The sequence below is a fragment of the Rana temporaria genome, chromosome 1 (assembly GCF_905171775.1).
Source record: "Rana temporaria chromosome 1, aRanTem1.1, whole genome shotgun sequence".
Taxonomy (NCBI): domain Eukaryota; kingdom Metazoa; phylum Chordata; class Amphibia; order Anura; family Ranidae; genus Rana; species Rana temporaria.
In genome coordinates this window covers 107,147,727-107,169,755 of record NC_053489.1, presented here as the reverse complement: position 1 = coordinate 107,169,755, position 22,029 = coordinate 107,147,727, and the positions used below count along the sequence as shown (strand labels likewise).

The 22,029-nt window shown below is 44.6% G+C and overlaps 1 protein-coding gene across 2 annotated transcripts in view; it reads right to left on the bottom strand.

Annotated features, from left to right (window-relative positions):
* Positions 1-22,029, bottom strand: part of FAM151B (family with sequence similarity 151 member B) — a 97,082-nt gene that overhangs the window by 61,777 nt on the left and 13,276 nt on the right. For both annotated transcript variants that reach the window (XM_040341597.1, XM_040341594.1), the window contains exon 3: positions 16,480-16,639. In XM_040341597.1, coding sequence (XP_040197531.1) covers positions 16,480-16,639 — 160 coding nt within the window. The remainder of the gene's footprint in view (positions 1-16,479; positions 16,640-22,029) is intronic.

Below are 22,029 nucleotides of genomic sequence, written 5' to 3'. Positions count from 1 at the left end.
GCTTCAGCTGGAGAAGTTTGTTGCTACTCCACAGATGCTGCTGTTGGGAAGTCCCATGTTCCTGTCAGTGGTGTGGGAGAACGGCAGGCTGCTTCTCAGGAAGGCTGAAGCTGCTGTTGGTGCTGGGGAGAGCTCAGTGATGTTCAGCCCTGATGCCAGCTGTTCTGCTGGGAAGTAAACTAAAAAAAGTCAGTGGCCTTGCACAAATTATACAGGTTTACAAACTGCTGCAGGCAGAGGTCAGCAGAGCTCTGCCCTGATGCTAGCTCCAGTGCTGAAGGTTCACTGGGTTGTTCCTCCTCAGCAGAAAAGTCTATTGAATAAATCACTAGTCTCTGGAACTGCTGAAAACCCAGGGCACAGGTTGGCGGCACTTGGGCCCAGTGCCAACATTCTAGAAGGTGACTCATAATCCATAAACATCCTTCAATAAAAAGTCAATTAAATCCATCCATATGATCTGTGGCTGGAGACTCCTCCATCTCCCATACCTTCATCCGACTGCTGGACAGATGCATTCCTCCATCCAAGATTGTTCCATGCAGAAACAGGATCGTCAAGGTGAGTCAGCACTTGCTGCATTTGCCATAAGACCTCCGCTTCCATAGCCACGGGTGGAGATGTGCAAAGCACACTGTTACTCTGCCACATAGCCAGGATTTCAGAGCCGTCAACTGGTCTTTCCTGATAGTCCCAGGCAAAGGACTATCCCAGGCAGAGTCCAGCAGTCACCTGTAGGTGATCTCCAGCTCCCATTTCTGATTGGCTAGAAACTCCAAATCTTCCAGTGCCCAGAGACATTCAGCATCTCTTCTTTGTATTCCAAAATTTCCTCCAAATGCCACTCCAGATCGCTCCCAAAGTCAGGGTCCTTGGACAGCCTCTCTAATAACAGCCTAAGGCCTCCGTAGCCAAAGCCTTCCATTGGGCTTTCATCCACTGTCAACAGGCACACTTGGGCTACATACCAGCGGAGGGCTCTGTAGCTCTCATCCAACCACTCAGCTTTCCATTCTTTGTGCGGTTGTTTCCCCAAAACCAGCATTCACACTTCGTACTGCGACCAGTACGTTTCCTGGATGGAGGGGAGAATTTTTCCCTGGTGTCACTGCTCCCGGGCTAGCACTTCCTTCCAGAGTTCCCAGCGGACATAATCATACCATCCCAGCAGGACCTGCTCTGACACTGGTACGCATCTCTCGTAATCTCCTTCCAAACTTCTCTTCCATAGCAGCTGGTATGTGTAACTCTCCTCTCCTGCTATCCGGACCTTGGATTCAGGTAGAAGTTTGGATTTCCCAGACCCTCCTACAATATTCTAGCAGTCTGAAAGATGGAATTATTTTTATTCATATAATTCTTGAGGGATGTTGTTCATAAATATTACTGTCCCAAATGAAAGTCTGGTATGGTTGTACTGGGAGTCTGGTTAGGGCAGACCCCACTGGGGTTCTCAGTCCCCCTGTACCCCTAATAGTAGACACAGGGTGACTTAAACATAGGAGAGCCCTGGGGGGCTGCAAAATGAGTTTCCAGAGCTCTCTGAGTTAAGCTGGGTTCCACGAGCCCCCTGCTCAAAGTGACTCTCATCACATAAACATTACCAACATTACCAATTACATGCTTAATTATTTCATTTAGGAAGGGATTACTAGAGCCCTCCAGTTTTCAAAAGTCATAGCACAGAAAAACCTGCTTAACTTCGGGTTTACTTTTTTTTATTAAAAATTGGAGACGGGAGAAAGGGAGAGGAGTGGAAGTGTCACAGTTCTGACATTAGCATCAGCTATTGAGCCATGTAAACAACAGGCATTTTCTAAAAGGCAGTAAGGAGAGAAGATAAAAACAAATAAATAGGAGTCAAAGGCTTTTACTTGCTGACTGTATATCAGAAAACAAAAATGTATATGCAATATTTCATATTAACCAACTAAAATACTTTTTTTGGTCCAGACCAGAATTAACTGAAAAAATATGTATAGTAATTTTGTACATTACCATTTGACACACAAATAGGGATACATTTTAAGATAATATATCAGGCTACGAGATATAGCACTGCACTTACACAACAGGGGTTTGTGGAAAATGTTCATCAACTGACTTTTTGAGCAGTGCTGGTGTTCAAGTTAAACTTGCAAGCTTTTAGATTGTAAATTCATATTTTCATAGGAAGATATAAAGTGAAATCATCCAACCCCAATGGAATATCTATGTACACAGTACGATAGGATCAGGGGTCATATGTCTGAAATATATATAGTCCTAACAAAATGGACTGAAAAGTTAGAATATATGCAGAGATGGGAGGCTGACCTCCAGGAGAACATTGAGCTGGACGAATGGCACAAAATAGCCCAGGAGGCCACAAAATCCATCATAAATACTTCATTAATAGGAGTAAATTTCAAAGTCTTAACGAGATGGTATATGGTCCCTATAAGGCTGGCGACTTTTATACCCGAAGCATCCCCGCAATGTTTTAGAGGCTGTGGACAACTGGGGACAATGTTCCACATATGGTGGCAGTGTCCCAAAGTGAGGCGATACAGGATCAGGGTGTACAATATTTAACGGAAGATTCTGGGACTACATTGATATCGGGGGTGGACGTAGAGGTGCGAGGGTCACTTTCTAAATTTCAAACTCTTTCTTCTTAAACTACCTCTCTTTGGGTAAAATAATCCTCTTGGTTACACCTGATTAGGAGGACTCAATTATGCGGGTCATCAGGCTGAAACCTAAAAGTGTTCATTTGGCATAGACACAGACCCCACTAGAAGAACTTTTATTTATATTTTGTATATATTTAGTTTTACTATGGAAAATCTGAAAATTTTAAATAAAAACTATTGTTAAAAAAAAGTGAAATCACCACCCAGCTTATCTGTTCTATAAATTGCTGCTGGACCCATTAGGTGATTAAATTATCTAGCATCTAAGCAAAGCACGTTTTGGGCAGACTAACCGTTTAATTAAAAAAATATAACAAAAAAAGAAAATTAAAATCATTTTGAGCCAAGCATTAAGTGCTTGTAGCATGTTGGACCTGCTGCTGGGAAGCTGGCTGCCATCTCTTACAGCTTTACTGAAAAGTGTCAGCAGTGATTACAGGCAGCATCTGTGGTATCATGCCGTAGGCTCGAGACTTCCTAACGTGGGCTGCTCTGCATCCTGTTTATCTTTTCAGAAATAGTAGGAGTGATTGGTCAAAGAAAATCACCTCATTGGTCAACTTACATTCTCTTCCTGCATGTTCACATTTAAAAACGAAACCAACAGTTGTAGAAGTAGAAGCCGTTACCAATATAAAGATCAGAAAAGCCTAACACAGACTAGCAACTAGAGATGAGCTTCAGGTTAAGGTCGATGGAGAAGTCAATCCAAACTCTAGCTGTTTATGGTTCATTGAACGGATGGACTAAATCATGGGTCTTCAAACTACGGCCCTCCAGTTGTTCAGGAACTACAATTCCCATCATTCCTAGTCATGTCTGTGAATGTCAGTGTGTTACAATGCCTCATGGGATGTGTAGTTCCACAACAGCTGGAGGGCTGTAGTTTGAGGATCCCTGGACTAAATGGTCAGATTTGCCCAATTTGCACCCACAAACCTCTGATTGCTGCAGCCAAAAGTGATTTATTTACTTCCTGGCCTGCCCATCCGGCTTTTTTCCCCACAGTAGAAAATACATTTTAAAATGGATTGCCCGGAAAAAGTTTTTGTTGTCAAGGAATTGGTGCAGGTGCTCACAGTCCCCTTCCACTTCCCCAGGCCACCCTTGTCTCCACTCCCTATCCACCTCCCAGTACAGCAGTTTTAGGGCCAGTTCACACCAGGTGCAGTCCAGCACGATTTTTTTTCCCCTGTATCAAAAATGCATGTACAGTAGATTCCAATGAAATTCACACCAGTGCGGTTAGTTCCAGCACAGAAAAAAAAAAAAAGTAGAGCATGCTGCATTATTTATGCACAGAACTTTACTGGAATGCGACAAAACACATATAAAAAAAAAACGTACTGGAATGACTTTAAGCCCAGGTTCACACTGGGCTGCGGGAGTGAAGCCGTGCAAGTTCAGCTGAACTCGCACAATTTCACTCTTGCTGGCAGTCCTGATTTCGGCCGCGATTTTAGAGACATCTATGCAGGTTTCTGCACAGATGTCAATGTAAATCGTGGAAACTTCTTTTTGAAATCGGTGCAGCTCCGCAGATGCGGAGTCGCACCGATTAGGACGGTGCCATTGCCGGCAATTTGCGGCAAATACCGCCGTTTTGACATGCCAAATCGCATGTCAAAACGCACCAGTGTGAACCTGGCAAACACATCAAAAAAAGTGAGAAAAAAAAAAGAAAGAAAGAGAGAATGTACTAAAATGACATAAAAAATGTAGTTTAGAAAGTTTTAATAAAAGTGTTATGCAATGTACTGAAAAAGCTTTGCAAGTAATCTCATGGACACTTCCAGGTTATTTCCACCCTTTTGTCAAATCAAACACGAGCAATCCCACACATGCACGAAAGAACACAAGCACACTGTTGTGGAAATGAATATACGTTGTTCAGAGAACAATGCATAGCCGGATTATACTACTGTTCTTATGGATGCGAGGCTATCTGCAGGGACATGCTAAGGCCTTTTCATGTGGTGATCAGACATGAGCATACATCTCTCCGCAAAAGCAGATAGGTATCAAACCGATAATGTCTTTGCAGAGCGAACATATCCCCACCAATCAAACAAATCTGCGCATAATGCAGGGGCCCTCGCTGGCGGACATATCCTTGCACAGCGAACACCTGTTCACATCCACAGGAAGCTTTTCACTACCAGTCCTTTCACCTGTGCCGGTTCACACTTATGAGCTAGCTGCAAGTAGAACAGTGGGGGACACGGACAATACATCTTAATAACATTTCTACAACACAAACACACACACAAAAAAAACACACGCATTCACATACATACTCGCATATGTACACACAATAGAACCCACATGCAAGCATAAATGCACAAGCATTCAAACACATGCACCTGCGCGCACACACACGTCTTACTCTTGAAGGAGCTCATAATACAACATCTACATAGAAAAAAAAAAAAAGTAAGAAGTGTACTTTTGCCACAGTAGTGGCATGGAAACACCAGGTGAAAATGAGTGTCTTTTAATAGGCCCCTTTCACACATGCCGACCGTTCATTTCATCAAGAAAAAAAACTGATGAAGTTTACATCAGTTTGTCATCCGTGTTATCGTCCGATCCGTTTGATTAAAGGAAGAAAAGAAGAAGAGTTTTGATCTTTTCCAAAATAACAGATGTTGATGGAAGCAGATGTAAATGGATGATCATCCATTTACATCAGTTTTTTCATAGGGATGCATTTTTTTTTTTATCAGTCAACGGATGGATGAAAAACGGACAAACGGTCCGCATGTGTGAAAGGGGTCTGAAAGGAAAAGTATAGCTAAAGAATTTTGGCTACACTTCTATGGATCACAGGAGTGCAGGTCATTCTGCACTCCTGTGACCCGTTTTCAGCCAACATTGGGCTAAAGCCTGCTGTCAGCTGATGCCACTTTACAGTTGGGACCCCCCCAGATGCCTGGGCTGACAGCTAGCTCAGCCTCTCAGCCCCTCCTGCCCCTTCCACAGCCCAGCGCTCCAGTGAACGCTGGAGTAGCAGAGCAGAGAGCCGCTAACTGACAGTCACAGCTCTCTGCTCAGAGCGGAGAGGGACACTGAGCAATCGGCAGTGTTTGACTGCCTAGTTCTCAGGGTAGAGATGGCAGGGGACAAATGCAGCTGGGATTGGTGCTGCAGCCATCTAGGTCTGCCTCTTATGACAATCTCCCTGAAATTAGTTACCTTGTGTACAATTTGTAATGAATTCGGATAAATGAGTGTAACACCAACACACACTTGTAAACAAGTTACGTAAATAGCTTGCTAAATAAAAATGCATCTTGCTGAAAGATGTTCAGATGTCATGATTTTTTACTCATGTCTTTACAATGGTGCTCTATAAATTCATGATGCCTTCAAACTTTGCAGCTAGCAGATGTTTGTGCAAAACATATTTAATTTACCTTCAGTGGGAAACGAATTCACACCAAACACCAATGGTGACTCACCTTGGATGTAGGTCTTTAATACTAAACATGTGTGAATGGATTTGTTGGGAGTAAGAGAGCAGGGAACAAGTGGGCCTGCTCCCATCACTCTGGGGGCTGCTACACTCGATTTCCCACCAGTTTCCCCTGCAAAAAGCATACAGTACAGTAATAAAACCTGACAGGGGTGACATTTCCCCACTCCAAAAAAAAAAAAGTAACATTTTGCAAAGGTTTTTTTCCCGCAGAATCTGTCAGGTCTAGTTCTAAGCGGGTCTTTTCAAAGTCCCAATAAGAGGATGGAGGTGGTGAGGATTGAAAGACCAGTGAGGCCTTAAAGAAGGCATCTTTGAGTTGCTTGTTGAGGATACATTTCTCTTTGCGATGCTTGGCAAATGCAGACTCCCCTAATTACTGGTTTGTGGGACTCCCACAACATTAAGGTGGGGCAACACCTGTGCAATTGTTGTTGGCTTGGTAGTTCTTGATTGCGCTCTCAATTTCTAGTCATAGGGATTGAATAGCAAGTAAAGACTATCATTGGATAGTCCAGGGTCGGGGGACCAAGGAAGAGAAAGGGGCATTGTGATCGGACTAGGAACAGGGGATTATGGTAGAGGTGAGGAGAGGAGAGGTACTGGCTTTGATAGTAGGAGTCGTTGGTATATTGTCGTCTGGCTGGGTTCTGCTCTCTCCAGGAGTCAAGCAGAGAGTGTTGGTTTGGTAGTTGTTAAAAGGAATGAGGATATGGGGTATCCTGGGCTAGGGTTTCCAGAAAAGGGATATATGATCCGATTTGAGTCACCGCTGAGTGAAAACATTCCCTGTTTGTGGGAGTTGATAACAGTTAGCAAATGGGAAAGAAACGGCAGATGGTTTTTGTTAAGGGTGTAGTAAGAAACTACTGTGACTTCGCTATCTAAAAAGGTAAACAGTAAGACCCTTCTGGGTCTCGGACTTCTGTCAGGAGAGTGAAGGGAGTAGTATGGTGGAATGCAATCAGATAGCCCCTTTGCCTAGTAGATGCTGAAGTAGTGAAAACTTGTGGAGTAAAATATTTGGACGTTGACGAGACGGAGAGGAGAAGGGACATGCTTTAGAATGTTTATAGGAGGGGGTTGAGGCCTTTCACATCGAGTGTGAGGACGTTAAGAGTGGCCATTATCTGGGTTAGAGAAAGCTAGGAGAGGGTAAGATTGGTTGCTTTATCTGTGACCAGAGGTGCCGCTCTAGGGGTGCGGGGGGGGTGGTAGAGTGGGGAAAGAAAAAAAGAGAGTGGGTGGTAAAGAAAGATGGGCGGAAGAGGGTGTTTTAAAGCAATTGTTGTAGCAGTTTCTACATGGCCAAAGGACAAAAAAAAAAGTGAGCCAGGGATTATCCCAGAAAATAAGGGGTAAAAAAAAAAAATAAAAAAAAAAAAATCGAGGCTCATGTGAGGATGCAGTGGACTGTCGCCGAGACTGCTGCAGCCTACATAAGGTGAAAGAACTGTTAACAGTAATGTGAACGTAACCAATCTCAACATTGCATTGGTTATGGGTGCCCAAGCAAAACTACTAAAGGGGCCCTGTGGGGCATGGGGAAAAACTAAGGGGTACACCCTCCAATATATGGTATGCAGAAGGTCTAGGCAGTAGAATATGGGTCAAGTCTAACTTTCCACTTATATGCCTGGTAGGAGTACAAATGGTCAGGTGAGTTAGCGGTTTAAATCTCATGTACTATTGGAGAGAAATAATAACAACCTAGTTATAATAACGTTAATAGGCATATGTATGATCTAACAGTAACCACTTGAACTATTAAAATGGTTAGAATAACATAGTTGGACATGGGTCTCCCCAGCCAATAGAGATGGTGGGATGAGCTAGGCCCCACAAAGTCAACTATTCTTATCAAGGGGATTGTGAACTCAAGGCGTCTATCAGAGGTTTCAGGAATAAATGTTTCCAAGCAAAGAAGAGCTTGTTAGAGTAAGTTAATGGGGAACTATAATGAGTAAGGTGCCTGTAGGACACAATCTCTATAAAATAGTTAAAGGCATAACTGACAGTAATATAGGCATAAGAGGAGCTATGCAGGGGTAAGGGATTAGGGGGGAGCATTTGGGTAATTACATTAGCATATTTAAGAAGAGGATGGTGATGTTCATCTCAATTTGGATTGAGAGTTTGGCCAGAGTATAGTTAAAAATAAAAACAAAACAGTGACTTCAGTGCCGCCTAAAGGGTAAGGTGAAGGAGGGCACCTGGTACACCAGGGTAGCAAGTAACCGAGGTTCAGGTCAGACAAGTCAGTCAATGGAATCCTCAGGTTCGGGTGCTGGTGTTGGTGCTTGGTGAGGGTTGAAGTTTCTTGGGGGGGGGGGGGAGAGAGCAGGAGGCGGCTCTGCGGCAGGAACTCTCAGGGAACGCTTCGCTAGTGATGAGGTTTAGATCAAGGAGCGTTGCTTGGAGATCTTCGGAAAGGAAAGAACGTGATGCTTCCAACCAGCGATGCCCATCGACTCCTGGGATTGATGACAAGCATCTCCCAGGAGCCATTGCGCAGCTGGAAATAACATATCTCGCCGCGGCGGGTGTACATAGGAAGAGAAGAATTATGCCATAGAAACAAGGTAAATAAAAAAAAAATTAAAAAATATATTGGATGTGATTGACAGCAGCGGGAGCCAATGGCTGCGCTGCTTTCAATCAACCAATGAATCAGCGGAGAAGACGGCCGAGAAGCCTGCGCTTTCAAGGCGTCAGGTAAGTAAACGGGGGGCGCTAATCCACAGATGTTTTTTCACCTGAATGCATAGAGTGCATTAAAGCGGAGGTTCACACTAAAAAACAACTTTCTACCATGCCATCCAGCATACTAGCGTGAGCTACAGTATGCCTTTATTTTATTTTTTTGCGCTGTACTCACAGTTTAATCCATTAGTTTTGTTTCAGACTACCCGCGGGGAGTAGGTGTTCCTATGAAGAGGGGAACCTGATTGACGGCCGGCTATGGCGCGTCATGCTTCCCAAAAATAGCCGGAGTAGAACTCGGCTCTTCACAGCGCTATACGGCGCCTGCGCACAGACTAGGAGCTGACTGCGCAGGCGCCGTGAAGAGCCAAGTCCTATTTCGGCTATTTTCGGGAAGCGTGACGCGCCATAGCCGGCCGTCAATCATGTTCCCCTCTTCATAGGAACGCCTACTCCCCGCGGGGAGTCTGAAACGTAACTAATGGATTAAACTGTGAGTACAGCGAAAAAAAATTAAATAAAGGCATACTGTAGCTGACGCTAGTATGCTGGATGGCATGGTAGACAAAAATTTTTTTTTTTTTTTAGGGTAAACCCCCGCTTTAAGGTAAAATAACTTTTACCTTTACAACCCCTTTAAGATAACCATGGACTTTCTTAATTGGGCAAAATTCAAACCATGGGTGGCCTGGTCAGCATCATCCTGCTCAGTAAAAGTTGATTTAAAAATCAACTGAACCAGGTAGAAAATAGTTAGCTGAACAGGGATTGCTTCTTATCAGATACAATCACTTTTGAGATATTTAGACAGAATACAACAGCGGGCACTTGGGTTGCTCTATCCAAACTGTTTAGCATGGACGGGAGAAATCACTAAGGTAAAACCCTCTAACTAACAACATAGATCTGCTACAGATGTTAAGTATCTAGATAGCACTTTTCCAAAGATTGCAAAGATACAATCATAGTCCAGGCAAATTTTTTGCCCACAAATTTGTCACCAGAAGACGTGTCCCCGCTCTAGTTTTGTTCTGGTTACAATTCAGAATTTTGGATTTTACAGTTTACCCGACACTCCCCTTTGCCAATATCCCCTCCCCAAGAGCTGTAAACATTTGAAAGGGATTCTTGGATGGCAGGAGATAAAAAAAAAAAAAAAAAAGAGAGATGGCACAATGTAGTGAGATTGTACATAGGGTAAAAGGTGTACAGAATATACAGAGTTCAGATGTCAATGTGTGGAATGTACAGGGATTAGAAGAATGTAATGTACATTGAGCAACAGGCTAAACCAGCAAAGCACATGGCCTACACAAGTGATTTCCATGCTGCAGATGCTCTTGGGGGGGGTTTGATATCTTGTGAAAAAGCAGAGTTAGATTCTTACCGGTAACTCTGTTTCCAGTAGTCTTCCAAGGCAGCCCTTGAGAGATGTAGCTCCTCCTCGCAATCAGGAAACACATTGCCATTAATTCCTTTTCCTCCCTTTAAGAGGCGGTCCCTCAGGTCCCTGGTCAGTCATCCCCGAGAACCGAAGGCCGGAATCTGAAATGATATAGAATACACAACACAACCCCACAAGGTTAGACATTCAAGGGTGGGATCGTGCTGCCTTGGAAGACTACTGGAAACAGAGTTACCGGTAAGAATCTAACTCTGCTTTTTCCCCAGTCGTCTTCCAAGTCAGCCCTTGAGAGGATAATCAAGAACTCACCAGATCTAGGGCGGGACAACAGCCTGGAGGACTTTCCTCCCAAAAGCTTGGTCCTGGCTGGAAATCAGATCCAGCCTGTAATGTTGAACAAAAGTCGAAAATCTTGACCATGTTGCAGCTTTGCATATTTGTTCTGGAGTGGCCCCTGCTTTTTCTGCCCACGAGGCTGCTGAAGCTCTTGTAGAGTGAGCTTTAAGATCTTCTGGAGGTGTTTTTTCCATCACATTGTAGCACTCCAGGATAGCTGCCTTAATCCATCTGGCGATCGTATTTTTGGACGCCTGTTTGCCCTTTTGTTGGCCGGCATACAACACAAATAAATTATCTGATAATCTAAACTCATTGGTTACTTCTAGATATTGAAGTAGACACCGTCTGACGTCTAGAAAACTTAAATTTTGTTCCTTGTCGTTTTTTGGAGAGGTACAAAAAGAAGGTAACACAATATCCTGGGATTTGTGAAAAGTTGATGCCACTTTTGGCACGAATCCCGGATCAGTTTGAAGAACTATTCTATCATCATAGATCTTTAAAAAAGGAGAAATTCAAGCCTTATCAGTAAAATAACCAATTCTTCTTGCCGTGGTAATGGCCACAAGAAAAACCGTCTTTAAGGTTAGTAATCTCAAGGATGTTTCTTGAAGTGGTTCAAATGGACCTTTGATGATCCCCCTAAGCACCACCGATAGATCCCATGTGGGACACTTTTTGATTTTGGGTTTTTTATGTTTTGCCAATGCTCTGCAAAACCGAGAGACCAAAGGGTCTTTTTGTAGTGTCCTTTCTAGGTACACTGAAAGTGCTGCCACCTGTACCTTCAGTGTACTGAGCGCTAGCCCTTTATCAGCGCCTTGTTGTAAGAATTCAAGGACCGTTGGAGTGTCCATTCTCTGTCTTTGATTCTCTGTGCACCAACTGTTGAATCTTCTCCAAACCTTTCTATAGATGGCTCTGGTGTTCGGCTTCCTGGCACTCAGAAGCGTTTTTACTACCCTTTCTGAGAGTCCCTTTGATCTTAAAAGGTCCTCTTCAGTAACCAGGCCACCCACTTGAAATGTTCTTGCTTTAGGCCGGTTAGTGGACCCTGACACATCAGGTCTGTCCTGTGAGGTAGAAGCCATGGTTCTTCCGCTGAGAGACTGAGGAGCTGGGAGAACCAGGCTCTCTTGGGCCAGTATGGTGCAATTAGTATGAGTTTCGTTTGTTCTTGAAGAAACTTTTTTATCACTCTTGGGATCAGATGAACTGGAGGGAAGGCATAGCACATCCTGAAGTTCCAGGGGTTCTGGAGAGCATCTATTCCCAGCGGATGGTCTTGCTGGTTTAGAGAGAAGAAATACTTCACCTGAGCATTCTTTCTCGAAGCAAACAGGTCTACACTTGGGACTCCCCAGCGGACTGTAATCTCTTTGAAAACCTCTGGATGTAATGCCCATTCCTCCCGGGAGATCTCCTGGCGACTGAGGAAGTCCGCCACTTGATTGTCTTCCCCTTTCAGGTGAACTGCACTTAGTGAGAGTAAGTTCCCTTCTGCCCACCGGCATATCTGGTTGGAGATGCAACTTAGAGAGGAACTTCTTGTGCCCCCTTGTTTGTTTAGATAAGCCACTGCTGTGGCATTGTCTGACAGTACCAGGATGTGGTGACTCCTCAGCTGGTTCTGAAAAACCTCCATGGCTTTGGCTATTGCCATGAGCTCTCTCCAATTTGAGGATTGTTTGGTTTCCTCTGGGGACCATCTCCCCTGAGCAGGTTGCCCCGCCAGGTGAGCTCCCCAACCCCAACTGCTCGCATCCGTGGTCAACTTCTGGGATACCTGGAAGGACCAAGCCAGACCTTGGTTTAGATTTGTGTGGGTTCTCCACCACCATAGCGATCTTTTTACTGATGTTGGGAGCAACACAGCTTTGTCCAGATCTCCTCTTTGATTTTTTAAGAGAAAAATTTGAAGTGGTCTTAGGTGAAATTTTGCCCACTGGACTGCCGGAATCGATGACGTCATCAGTCCCAGAACCGACATCAGTTCTCTGATTGTGATCGGTAGATTGTTCTGAATGGAACCTACCCTCGTGATGAGGTTTTGAATTTTTTCTTGTGGAAGAAACGTTTTCTGTTCTGTAGAACTGAGTAGATACCCCAGAAACCGAATGTTTTGGGTGGGACAAAGGTTTGACTTTTCCAAGTTTAGGATCCAACCCAGGGATTTCAACCACCGTTGAGCTTCGTTGAGATTCCCTATCAGCTGTGCTTCTGATGGAGCTGCGAACAGTAGGTCGTCCAGATAAGGAATTACTGTCATCTTTTTTAACCTTAGAGGGGCTAGAACCTCTGCCAACACTTTGGTGAATATCCTTGGTGATGAGGACAGCCCGAACGGAAGAGCTCTGCTTTGAAAGTGGTATTCCTTCCCGTCTATTTCTACAGCTAACCTTAGGAATCTCTGGGATTCTTCTCTGATTGGAATGTGAAGATATGCGTCCCTGAGATCCATGGTCGCCATGAATGTTTCTGGTTGCAGAATGTTCTTGACAGAAAAAATGGATTCCATGCGGAATTTTTTGTATTGAATCGATTGATTCAAAGGTTTGAGATTCAGTATTAGACGGAACTTCCCGGAGGGCTTCTTGACTATGAATACGTGAGAGTAAAAACCCTTTCTTTTTTCCTTCTCTGGAACTGGGGTAAGGACATTTTGATCCACCATTTCCCCCAGCAACAGAGGAAGAGCTTTTGCTTTTTCCGAATCTCTGGGAAGCTTCGTCAATAGGAATCTCTCTGGAGGATGACAACTGAACTCCAGCGAGTAACCTTTTGTGATTATTTCCAAAATAAATTGATTGGCTGTCGCCTTTTGCCACTGAGGTAGGAAGGCAGCCAGTCTTCCCCCTACTGGCATCTGGTTGTCATTGCTTGGCGGCTGTGTTAGCAGCGCCAAAGAGTGGGTTACTCTTTTGGTTTCCCTTTTGACCTGTCCAATTTTTCTTTGGGAATTCTTTCTTCCCCTCTTGTGGTCGATTTCTTTTCCCCTGAAAAAATCTTTTTTGTTGGAATTTTCGTTTTTCCGTAGGAAAGGACTTCTTCCTATCTGCTGTTCGCTCCAAAGCCTCATCTAGGCCTGACCCGAATAGCAAGTCTCCTGTGAAAGGCAAATTGCAAAGTCTTTTTTTGGATGCAGCGTCACCTGTCCAGGTCTTCATCCAAATCGCACGCCTAGCTGCGACGGCTAGTCCACCTGACCTTGCTGCCAGTTTTACGGATTCTGCAGAGGCATCTGCAATATAACCCACAGCTTTAGAGAGTACTGGAAGGGTCTTCAAGATTTCCTCTCTAGGTGTACCGTTTTTAATATGTTCCTGTAACTGGGTTAGCCAGAATTCCATGTTTCTTGCAACACAGGTGGTAGCTAGCGCTGGTTTTAAGCTAGCGACACTTGTCTCCCAGGCTCTTTTTAGGATAATGTCACCTTTTTTGTCCATAGCTTCTTTTAAATGACCCATGTCCTCAAAAGCTAATGCAGAATTTTTTGACACTTTTGAAAGTGGCGCATCCAGTTTTGGATTTTTGTTCCAAACTTCTTTTGGATCGTCACTAAAAGGGAAACGTCTTTTGTGACTTGCTGCAAAAAATGGTTTTTTCTCTGGATCTTTCCATTCATTTATTACGGTGTCAGACATCACCTGATGCACTGGGAACACCTTGGAATTTTTCTTCCTCAGACCCTGATACATTAGGTCATGCTTGGAAGGTTCCTCCCTTTCATGTTCGATTTCCAGGGTTTCATAGATGGCCCCAAGTAAATCATCCACCTCTTCCAGCGACAATTTGTAATTGGGTGCCTTCCTTCTTTCTTCACCCCCCTCCTCCTGTTCTGGTTCAGAGTCATCGCTGGCCAAAACGCTAGCTGCGCTGCTGCCTGCTCGCTCCCTCACAGACTCATGTGACCCCGATGCGATTTCAGATCTGGGAGAGGCCATAGGAGAGGGATTTCCAGAAGGAATTGCTGGGTTTTTAACTTCTGCAATAAACTTTTTGAGATCCTTAAAGGTGTTAGCCATATCCTCCCTCACGGATCCAAAAATCTTTGCATAAACTGCGTCAGATTGTTTTTGTACCAGCTTGTCCATGCAAGTCTGGCATAGCGGCTCAGTGTATTCTAAAGGCATCTTTGTATTACACTTTGCACACCGCTTCCTGGGAGTGGGCTTTTGCTCTTTAGGTGTTTTCACCTGTACAAAGACACAAAAAAACATAGGGGCCCCATGGCGGTGAGTTACCTATTCTACCATACCATTACAGTGTACACCCGGTGACACTACCCCTGTAAGCCCCCAGCTAAGCTAGTGACCACCACCATCTAGCTGCTGTTCCCTTTACACAAAATAGGTACAAAAAGGATCACCCACTGGTGCCTACCTGTACCCTGCTGGTACTTTCCCCTGGAGCCTGGCCCGACTGGATCTCATCCTCCTCCAGCATTTCAAGATAGAGTGCCGCCGTTTCACGAGCCTCCTGGTTAATGTGGTGCTTTGTGCTGACGCATGCAGCTGCATCCACCGTTTGTACCAGCCGACCGTTCGAATTTCCCGCGCCTTTAAGGGGATTGGACCAGTTTCCCCGGCGCACGCCGATGACGTCACTCCGCCCCGGAAGTGATGCGCCGCATCTTCCGGGTCAAGCTGCATTCAGCGTGGGTATCCGCCCCCTGCTGACGCTGCCAAGGGAACAACGAGATGGCGCCTTTCTCCACGCCTGGGCACAGAGGAAATCCGAACCCAGGACACCTCCTTCATCCGCCGACGGAGGGTTGCCCGTGGTCGCGACAAAACCGACCTCCTCCACCGCATCACAGCGCCGGTGAGTCCCCTGACCCCCTGCCGTTTTTTTGAGGCTCCTCCACTCCCTGTGCCTGTTGTGCACGAAAGATTTGCTGCACCATAGAACGCCTGTCCCTGTCAGCCCATGAGAAATGGAGCTCCTCCAGGTCCTCTGGCAACATGTCTCCTCTGGACAGAGGAAACACTAAGACTGACCAGGGACCTGAGGGACCGCCTCTTAAAGGGAGGAAAAGGAATTAATGGCAATGTGTTTCCTGATTGCGAGGAGGAGCTACATCTCTCAAGGGCTGACTTGGAAGACGACTGGGGAAAAACTATTGTATAATGCATACAAATACAGAAACACTCATTGATCTTAGCCCCTTGACCAACAAGAAAGCATATCTACTACTGAAGAAAAAATGGATTACAAAAACACTTGTGGGAATAAAGACTTCATCAGGATGTTACCAGACAGGCTTTATATGTAATAAAGAAACATGGTTAGCCCATTTACCAGTTTATTGGTGCCAAACATTTCAGAAGCAACATGATTGAAGCCAATCCAACTGGCTGTAGTAAGTAAATTGGATAATACCATCTCATCCTTGAGACTTCCATATTTTATATTGGAAGAATTGTCTCAGACAGCCTTCACTGCCCTTGGTATACAAAGAATGATTTCCTTTGAGCTACGTGCACACCTAGGCAGAATCGTGGCAAAATGCAGAATGCGTTTGCAATGCCATTATTTTTTAATGGCACCACGGGGCGATTTTGCTACAATCGCAGCAAACAATCGTGACCGCTAACGCTCCTGGCTCTGTGTCAAGATTTGGTACATGAGCTTCCTTTGGAGCAGAGGGAGGCCCATTCAAGTGAATGGTGCCTTAACAAAAATGCTTAACCAAAAAAAAAAGAGGCTACTGCTGCAGATCGTTCAGGTGTGAATGGAGCCTTCTTATCATATACTGTACTGGGAGAAAGAAAGGGAAGATCTGATTGGTTACTAAGGGGGAAATTAGCAGCTGTTTCTCAGGACATCATTGTAAATTAGGCTCAGCAAATTATTAGAATAGCCTCTTCAGCCCATCTTACCTTTTAAAATCAAGCTTAATGCCTTTGTTAGAATCAGAGACCGCAGTCAGCCAGTCTTTTAGGTTTATATCACTTTCGGTAGCAGGAGGATGAGCCATGATTGGCTCTCCATCACCTGATCCCCCAAGGAGAACATCTGCTTCAATCATATGGTCCTCACCTGTCAATACAGAGAAGATAAAAATTTAAAGTTGACATTCATGCAAAAGTAAAATTCCACCAATCAAAAATATGAGCCCTATGTTATGAGGAAAGATGTGGTTTGCCTGATTTAAAAAAAAAAAAAAAAAGTTGTATGCCTAACCAGTCGTGCACCTTAGGCAGGCTACACATGGACAAAATATTTTCAATGAAGTACAAAAGGTGTGTGCAGTAGATCAAGTCCTTCTCCCCTACCTGACGCCCTCTCTGTCGCACTTGCAGGCAAATTTCAGCTGTCCAAACGACAGCCGGGCATTGCTATGTAAATACAGCAACTGTAGAAGCTGAAGTAAAAAAAACAGACCATCTGACATTATGCTTATAAACACTGTTTAGGTGCAGGATAATTACATTGTTACTTTTGTATGAACTGTATCATTCATCTGCAGATCAAAAGAATGACCTTCATCCCTGAATGCACAGTACCCTAAACACCAGTACCGCTCAGAGCAGTGTTCAGCCCCATCAAGCCACAGCCTGCCATAGACACAGGATGTGTTCAGCAGGGTTTGACACCTGTCCCTTCTGGGTGCACTAAAATGCCAGGGATGCATTGGAGCTGAACAGCCCCATGCAGAAGGGGCTCTACACAGTGGACATGATAGCCAACATAACTGGTGCACCTGGCTTGTCATATCCAGGGGTTCACACTGATACACCCAGGTGTCAGGAATCCACGAACTGTCATGGATAATGGTCAAACCCTGGTATGCTCAACTCTAACTATAATATTACCTGATTTACTAAAGGAGGCGTGATTCAAAATTGAAGTGAATATTCACACAATTTATTCATGTGATAAACCAGACACCTAGTTACCTAGCTCATCTGTGCATGATTGGGTATTCAAAGTGAACAGAAACTTGCTTTTTAGATGACTGGATAACTGAAATGAATTATCCCACATTACACTTTGGTAAATCAGCATCTTCAAAAGGAGTTGAGATAAATAATGTAGAGTTAAGCAGGCCATACACGGTGCAAATTACTGTGTGATGTACTGTATGACCTGTTGTATTCCTGATTGTGGCATATACGTGATGGATTCATAATGTGTTATACTGACTGATTTTTATATTTAGCCTGTGCGTTATTCAATAAACCTTTACCTGTTTAAAAAAAATAATAGCATTGGTAATCTGTTTAGCCACTTGTCTATCAGGCCAATTCTCACATTTTTCTCATACATGTAAAAATTGGCTGCACGATACCAGACCCTGGCAGCGAAAAGGTTGGGAACTGCTGTATTAGACCCCAGATCTCTCATCTGGTCTCCAAAGCATTAGATCTAACAGAGATTGGTTTGAAAAGATGCTGTACAAGCTAGTAATGGCTTGTCAACAAGCCAAAGTCAGAAGTGACAAAATCCTTTTGGTTCTGGTTTCTGATGTCAGAGAAGAGAGGTGGGAACTTCTGTTCCTGACGCTCTTCTCAATGAATGCGACCAAATCGAACAAAAGAGCCTGGTAAAAGGCGAGGGCGGGAGTGGAGGGGGGACCCCTTTCGTGATCCAGCAGCTGTATAGCTGCGTGGATCACTTTTACAAGAAAGAGAATCGCCTACTCTAAAAAACAGTGCCAGGATCATGGCTGTAGCATCAACCATGCCCCCAGTATAACCACCTCAATACAATATGTAGACATACAGTGCATCTGGAAAGTATTCACAGCGCCTCGCTTTTTCCACATTGTTATGTTACAGCCTTATTCCAAAATGAATTAAATTCATTTTTTTCCCCAAAATTCTACAAACAATACCCCATAATGACAACGTGAAAGAAGTTTGTTTGAAATCTGCAAATGTATTAAAAAAAAAAAAATCACATGTAAATAAGTATTCACAGCCTTTGCCATGACACTCAAAATTAAGCTCAGGTTTCCAGTGATCATCCTTGAGATGTTTCTACAACTTGATTGGAGCCCACCTGTGATAAATGCAGTTGATTGGACATGATTTGGAAAGGCACACACCTCTCTATATAAGGACCCACAGTTTACAGTACATGTCAGAGCACAAACCAAGCCATGAAAGCCAAGGAATTGTCTGTAGACCGCTGAGACAGGATTGTGTCGAGGCATAGATCTAGGAAAGAGTAGAGAAAAATGTCTGCAGCATTGAAGCTCCCAATGAGCACAGTGGCCTCCATCATCCGTAAATGGAAGATGTTTGCAACCACCAAGACTCTTCCTAGAGGGGGCAGCACAGCCAAACTGAGCGATCACAGAAAGGGAAGCATTACATCTGAAAAAAAAAGTCACCATTCATCACCTGGCCAATACCATCCCTACAGTGAAGCATGGTGGTGGCAGCATCATGCTGTGGGGATGTTTTTTAGGGACAGGAACTGGGAGACTAGTCAGGATGGATGGAAAGATGAATGCAGCAATGTAGAGACACATCCTTGATGAAAACCTGCTCAAGAGAGCTCTGGACCTTAGACTGGGGCAAAGGTTAATCTTCCAACAGGAAGCCCAGACTTGAAGCCGATTAAATATCTCTGGAGAGATCTGAAAATAGCTGTGCACCGAGGCTCCCCAGCCAACTTGATGGAGCGTGATGGGTCCTGCAAAGAAGAATGGGAGAAACTTCCCAAAAATAGGTGTGCCAAGCATCATACTCAAAAAGACTTGAGGCTGTAATTGGTGCTAAAGGGGCTCCAACAAGTATTGAGCAAAGGCTGTGAATACTTCTGTACATGTGATTTTTTTTATTTTTAATAAGTTTGAAAAGATTTCAAACAAACACCTTTCACGTTGTCATTTTGGGATATTGTTTGTAGAATTTGGAGGAAAAATGATTTTAATCTATTTTGGAATAAGGCTGTAACATAACAAAATGTGGAAAAAGTGAAGCGCTGTGAATACTTTCCGGATGCACTGTACATCAGTACTGAGGTGGTTAAAGAACAATTTCAGATACAAGCAAAAAGCAATGAACATTTGTATGACCATGATGTAAACATGTGCAAGTATATTGTAAAAAAATTATTGTATCATCTGAGATCTAAGTTTTCAGTACAGAAAACCTGACAACCAGAATAATTAGTTGTTGGCATATGAGTCATAGCTGATCTCTGGGGAGGTTAAGGAAGTAAATGTGAATTTTAGCATCTCTCGAGTCGTTTTTTCTTTATTGCTAAAGCACCACAACAAATCAAAAATGCAGATAGCCCTTTATTGGAAGAGTAGTACACCACAATAAACATACCGCGCTTTGTGGAGTGCTGCATTGCATCATTCATTGGAGTGCTGCATTGTACAGCGTATTGGGGTGCCAATGACAGATCTATTGCTGTGTCTTTTAGTAAGGCAAGTTTTAACGCACGTTGCCACAATGGACAAGTGTGAATGGGCCTTACACATTTTTACACAGAGGGTTATTTCCGCTCTAAAACTGCAGTACGATTTTCTTAAGCCGGTTTCCCTGAGTATTTGTCTTTTAAAAGGAAACCTGTTCTGAAAGAACTACAGAGGCTGCCATTACTGACTGACAAATGTCAGTTGATAGGCTGTTATTTTTGGCCCCTTGTTTCAATACAGTTTATAGAACAAGTTTCAGATCACAAAAGTCAGAATAGCTGATCTGCATACTTGTGCCAATGAGTCCAATGCCGCGTACACACGACCGTTTTCCGGGTTGTAAAAAAATGCAGTTTTTAAGGGTCTAGAAAAAACAACGTTTTTTTTCAACCCGATCATTAGAACGACGTTGCCTACACACGATCGTGAAAAAGAAATGGTCTAGCAAAGCGCGGTGACGTACAACACGTACGACGGCACTATAAAGGGGAAGTTCCATGCAGATGGCGCCACCCTTTGGCCTGCTTTTGCTGATTTCGTGTTAGTAAAAGACGATTTGCGCTTTTCAGTTTGTTACAGCGTGATGAATGTGCTTACTCCATTATGAACGCTAGTTTTACCAGAAAGAGCGTTTCCGTCTCATAACTTGCTTCTGAGAATGCACGTTTTTTTTTCAAAAACTAGAGCATGTTCGAAATTTTTTTTTTTACAGTATAAGTTTTTTATTGTTTTTAAAAGACAAACAACAACACACACATAAACACAACAGTACAGAGAGTGCAAAGGTCACAGTGCAAATGTAGATGATCATACACGTACAGCACAAACATAGCATACTCCTGGCGGGAGGACATACCGGCCACGCCTAGGGCGGGATAAACTGCAAGGAGGGAGCTGAGACCAATGAAGGACGGCACCATGAGGCGCCACCCGTCCGCCAATCCCGCCCCGTCACCCCCCCTTTTAGGAGGGAAGCGAGGGGGCAGAGGAGGGGAGGGGCACGGCCGGGGGGGGGGGGGAGGGGGTCTCACCCACCTCCCCGCCCCCGGGGGCAGAGACATGATAGAGGATGCGATCAGGGGTCTCCAACCGAATCAATCCATTTCGACCAAATGCGTTCGAATTTTGCTGGGCAGTTTCTGCTTTCGTATGTCAACCGGTAAAGGGGAAGGACTTTGCTGATCGTGGCCAGCCAGGAGGACACAGTGGGGAGCTCAGAGCCCCGCCATCGGAGTAGGATCTCCCTTCTGGCATAGAATAGTGCGAAAGTGATGGATAATTTAGTATATCTATCTCCCTCTATCTCACCCAGGTAACTCAGAAGGAAAATTTTTGGATCCTTCACAAGCACCACCCCACAGCGGTCCGAGAGGACCTCCGCCACCTTCCTCCAGTACTCATCTAATTTGGGGCAGGACCAGACCATGTGGATAAATGAGCCTTCGTCCCCCAGACATCTTGTACAGGCCGGGCTCCTAGCGGGGTAGATTTTAGCAAGTCTCTGAGGGGTGTAGTAGGCCCTGTGTAGAAGTTTTAGTTGAATGAACCTGTCTTTGGATGCGATCATGGACGGAAGATAAGAAGAAACACACTCCTCCCAAATCTCCTCGTCCAGATCCGGTATGTCGGCATTCCACTTGGCCAGGGTGCGCGTCATGTCCGTGTCGTATGCCAACGTGAACCTTAAGTAGAGGGATGAGAGGGGTTTCCCCATAACACCCGAAACCAGGAGGCGCTCGACCGAGTCCGACTCGAGCACCACCGGTTCCGGGAACTGAGCATGTCTCAATTGCGCATATCTAAAACTAAAGGAGGATGGGACTTTATAGGTCTGGCATAGCTCCTGAAAGGGCATCACCACACCATCCGGCATCACATGCCGGAGGGGGGGGCCCCCCCCGCCGAGCCCAGACTACCGGGTCAGGGACCGTGTTCAGGTGAGGAAGATGCGGGTTACCCCACAACGGGGTGTGCGGGGATACGGTCTGTGGTTTAAGCATTCGAGCTCTAGACGACGTCCATACCCGTATCACCGTCGCCATGGGTTCCG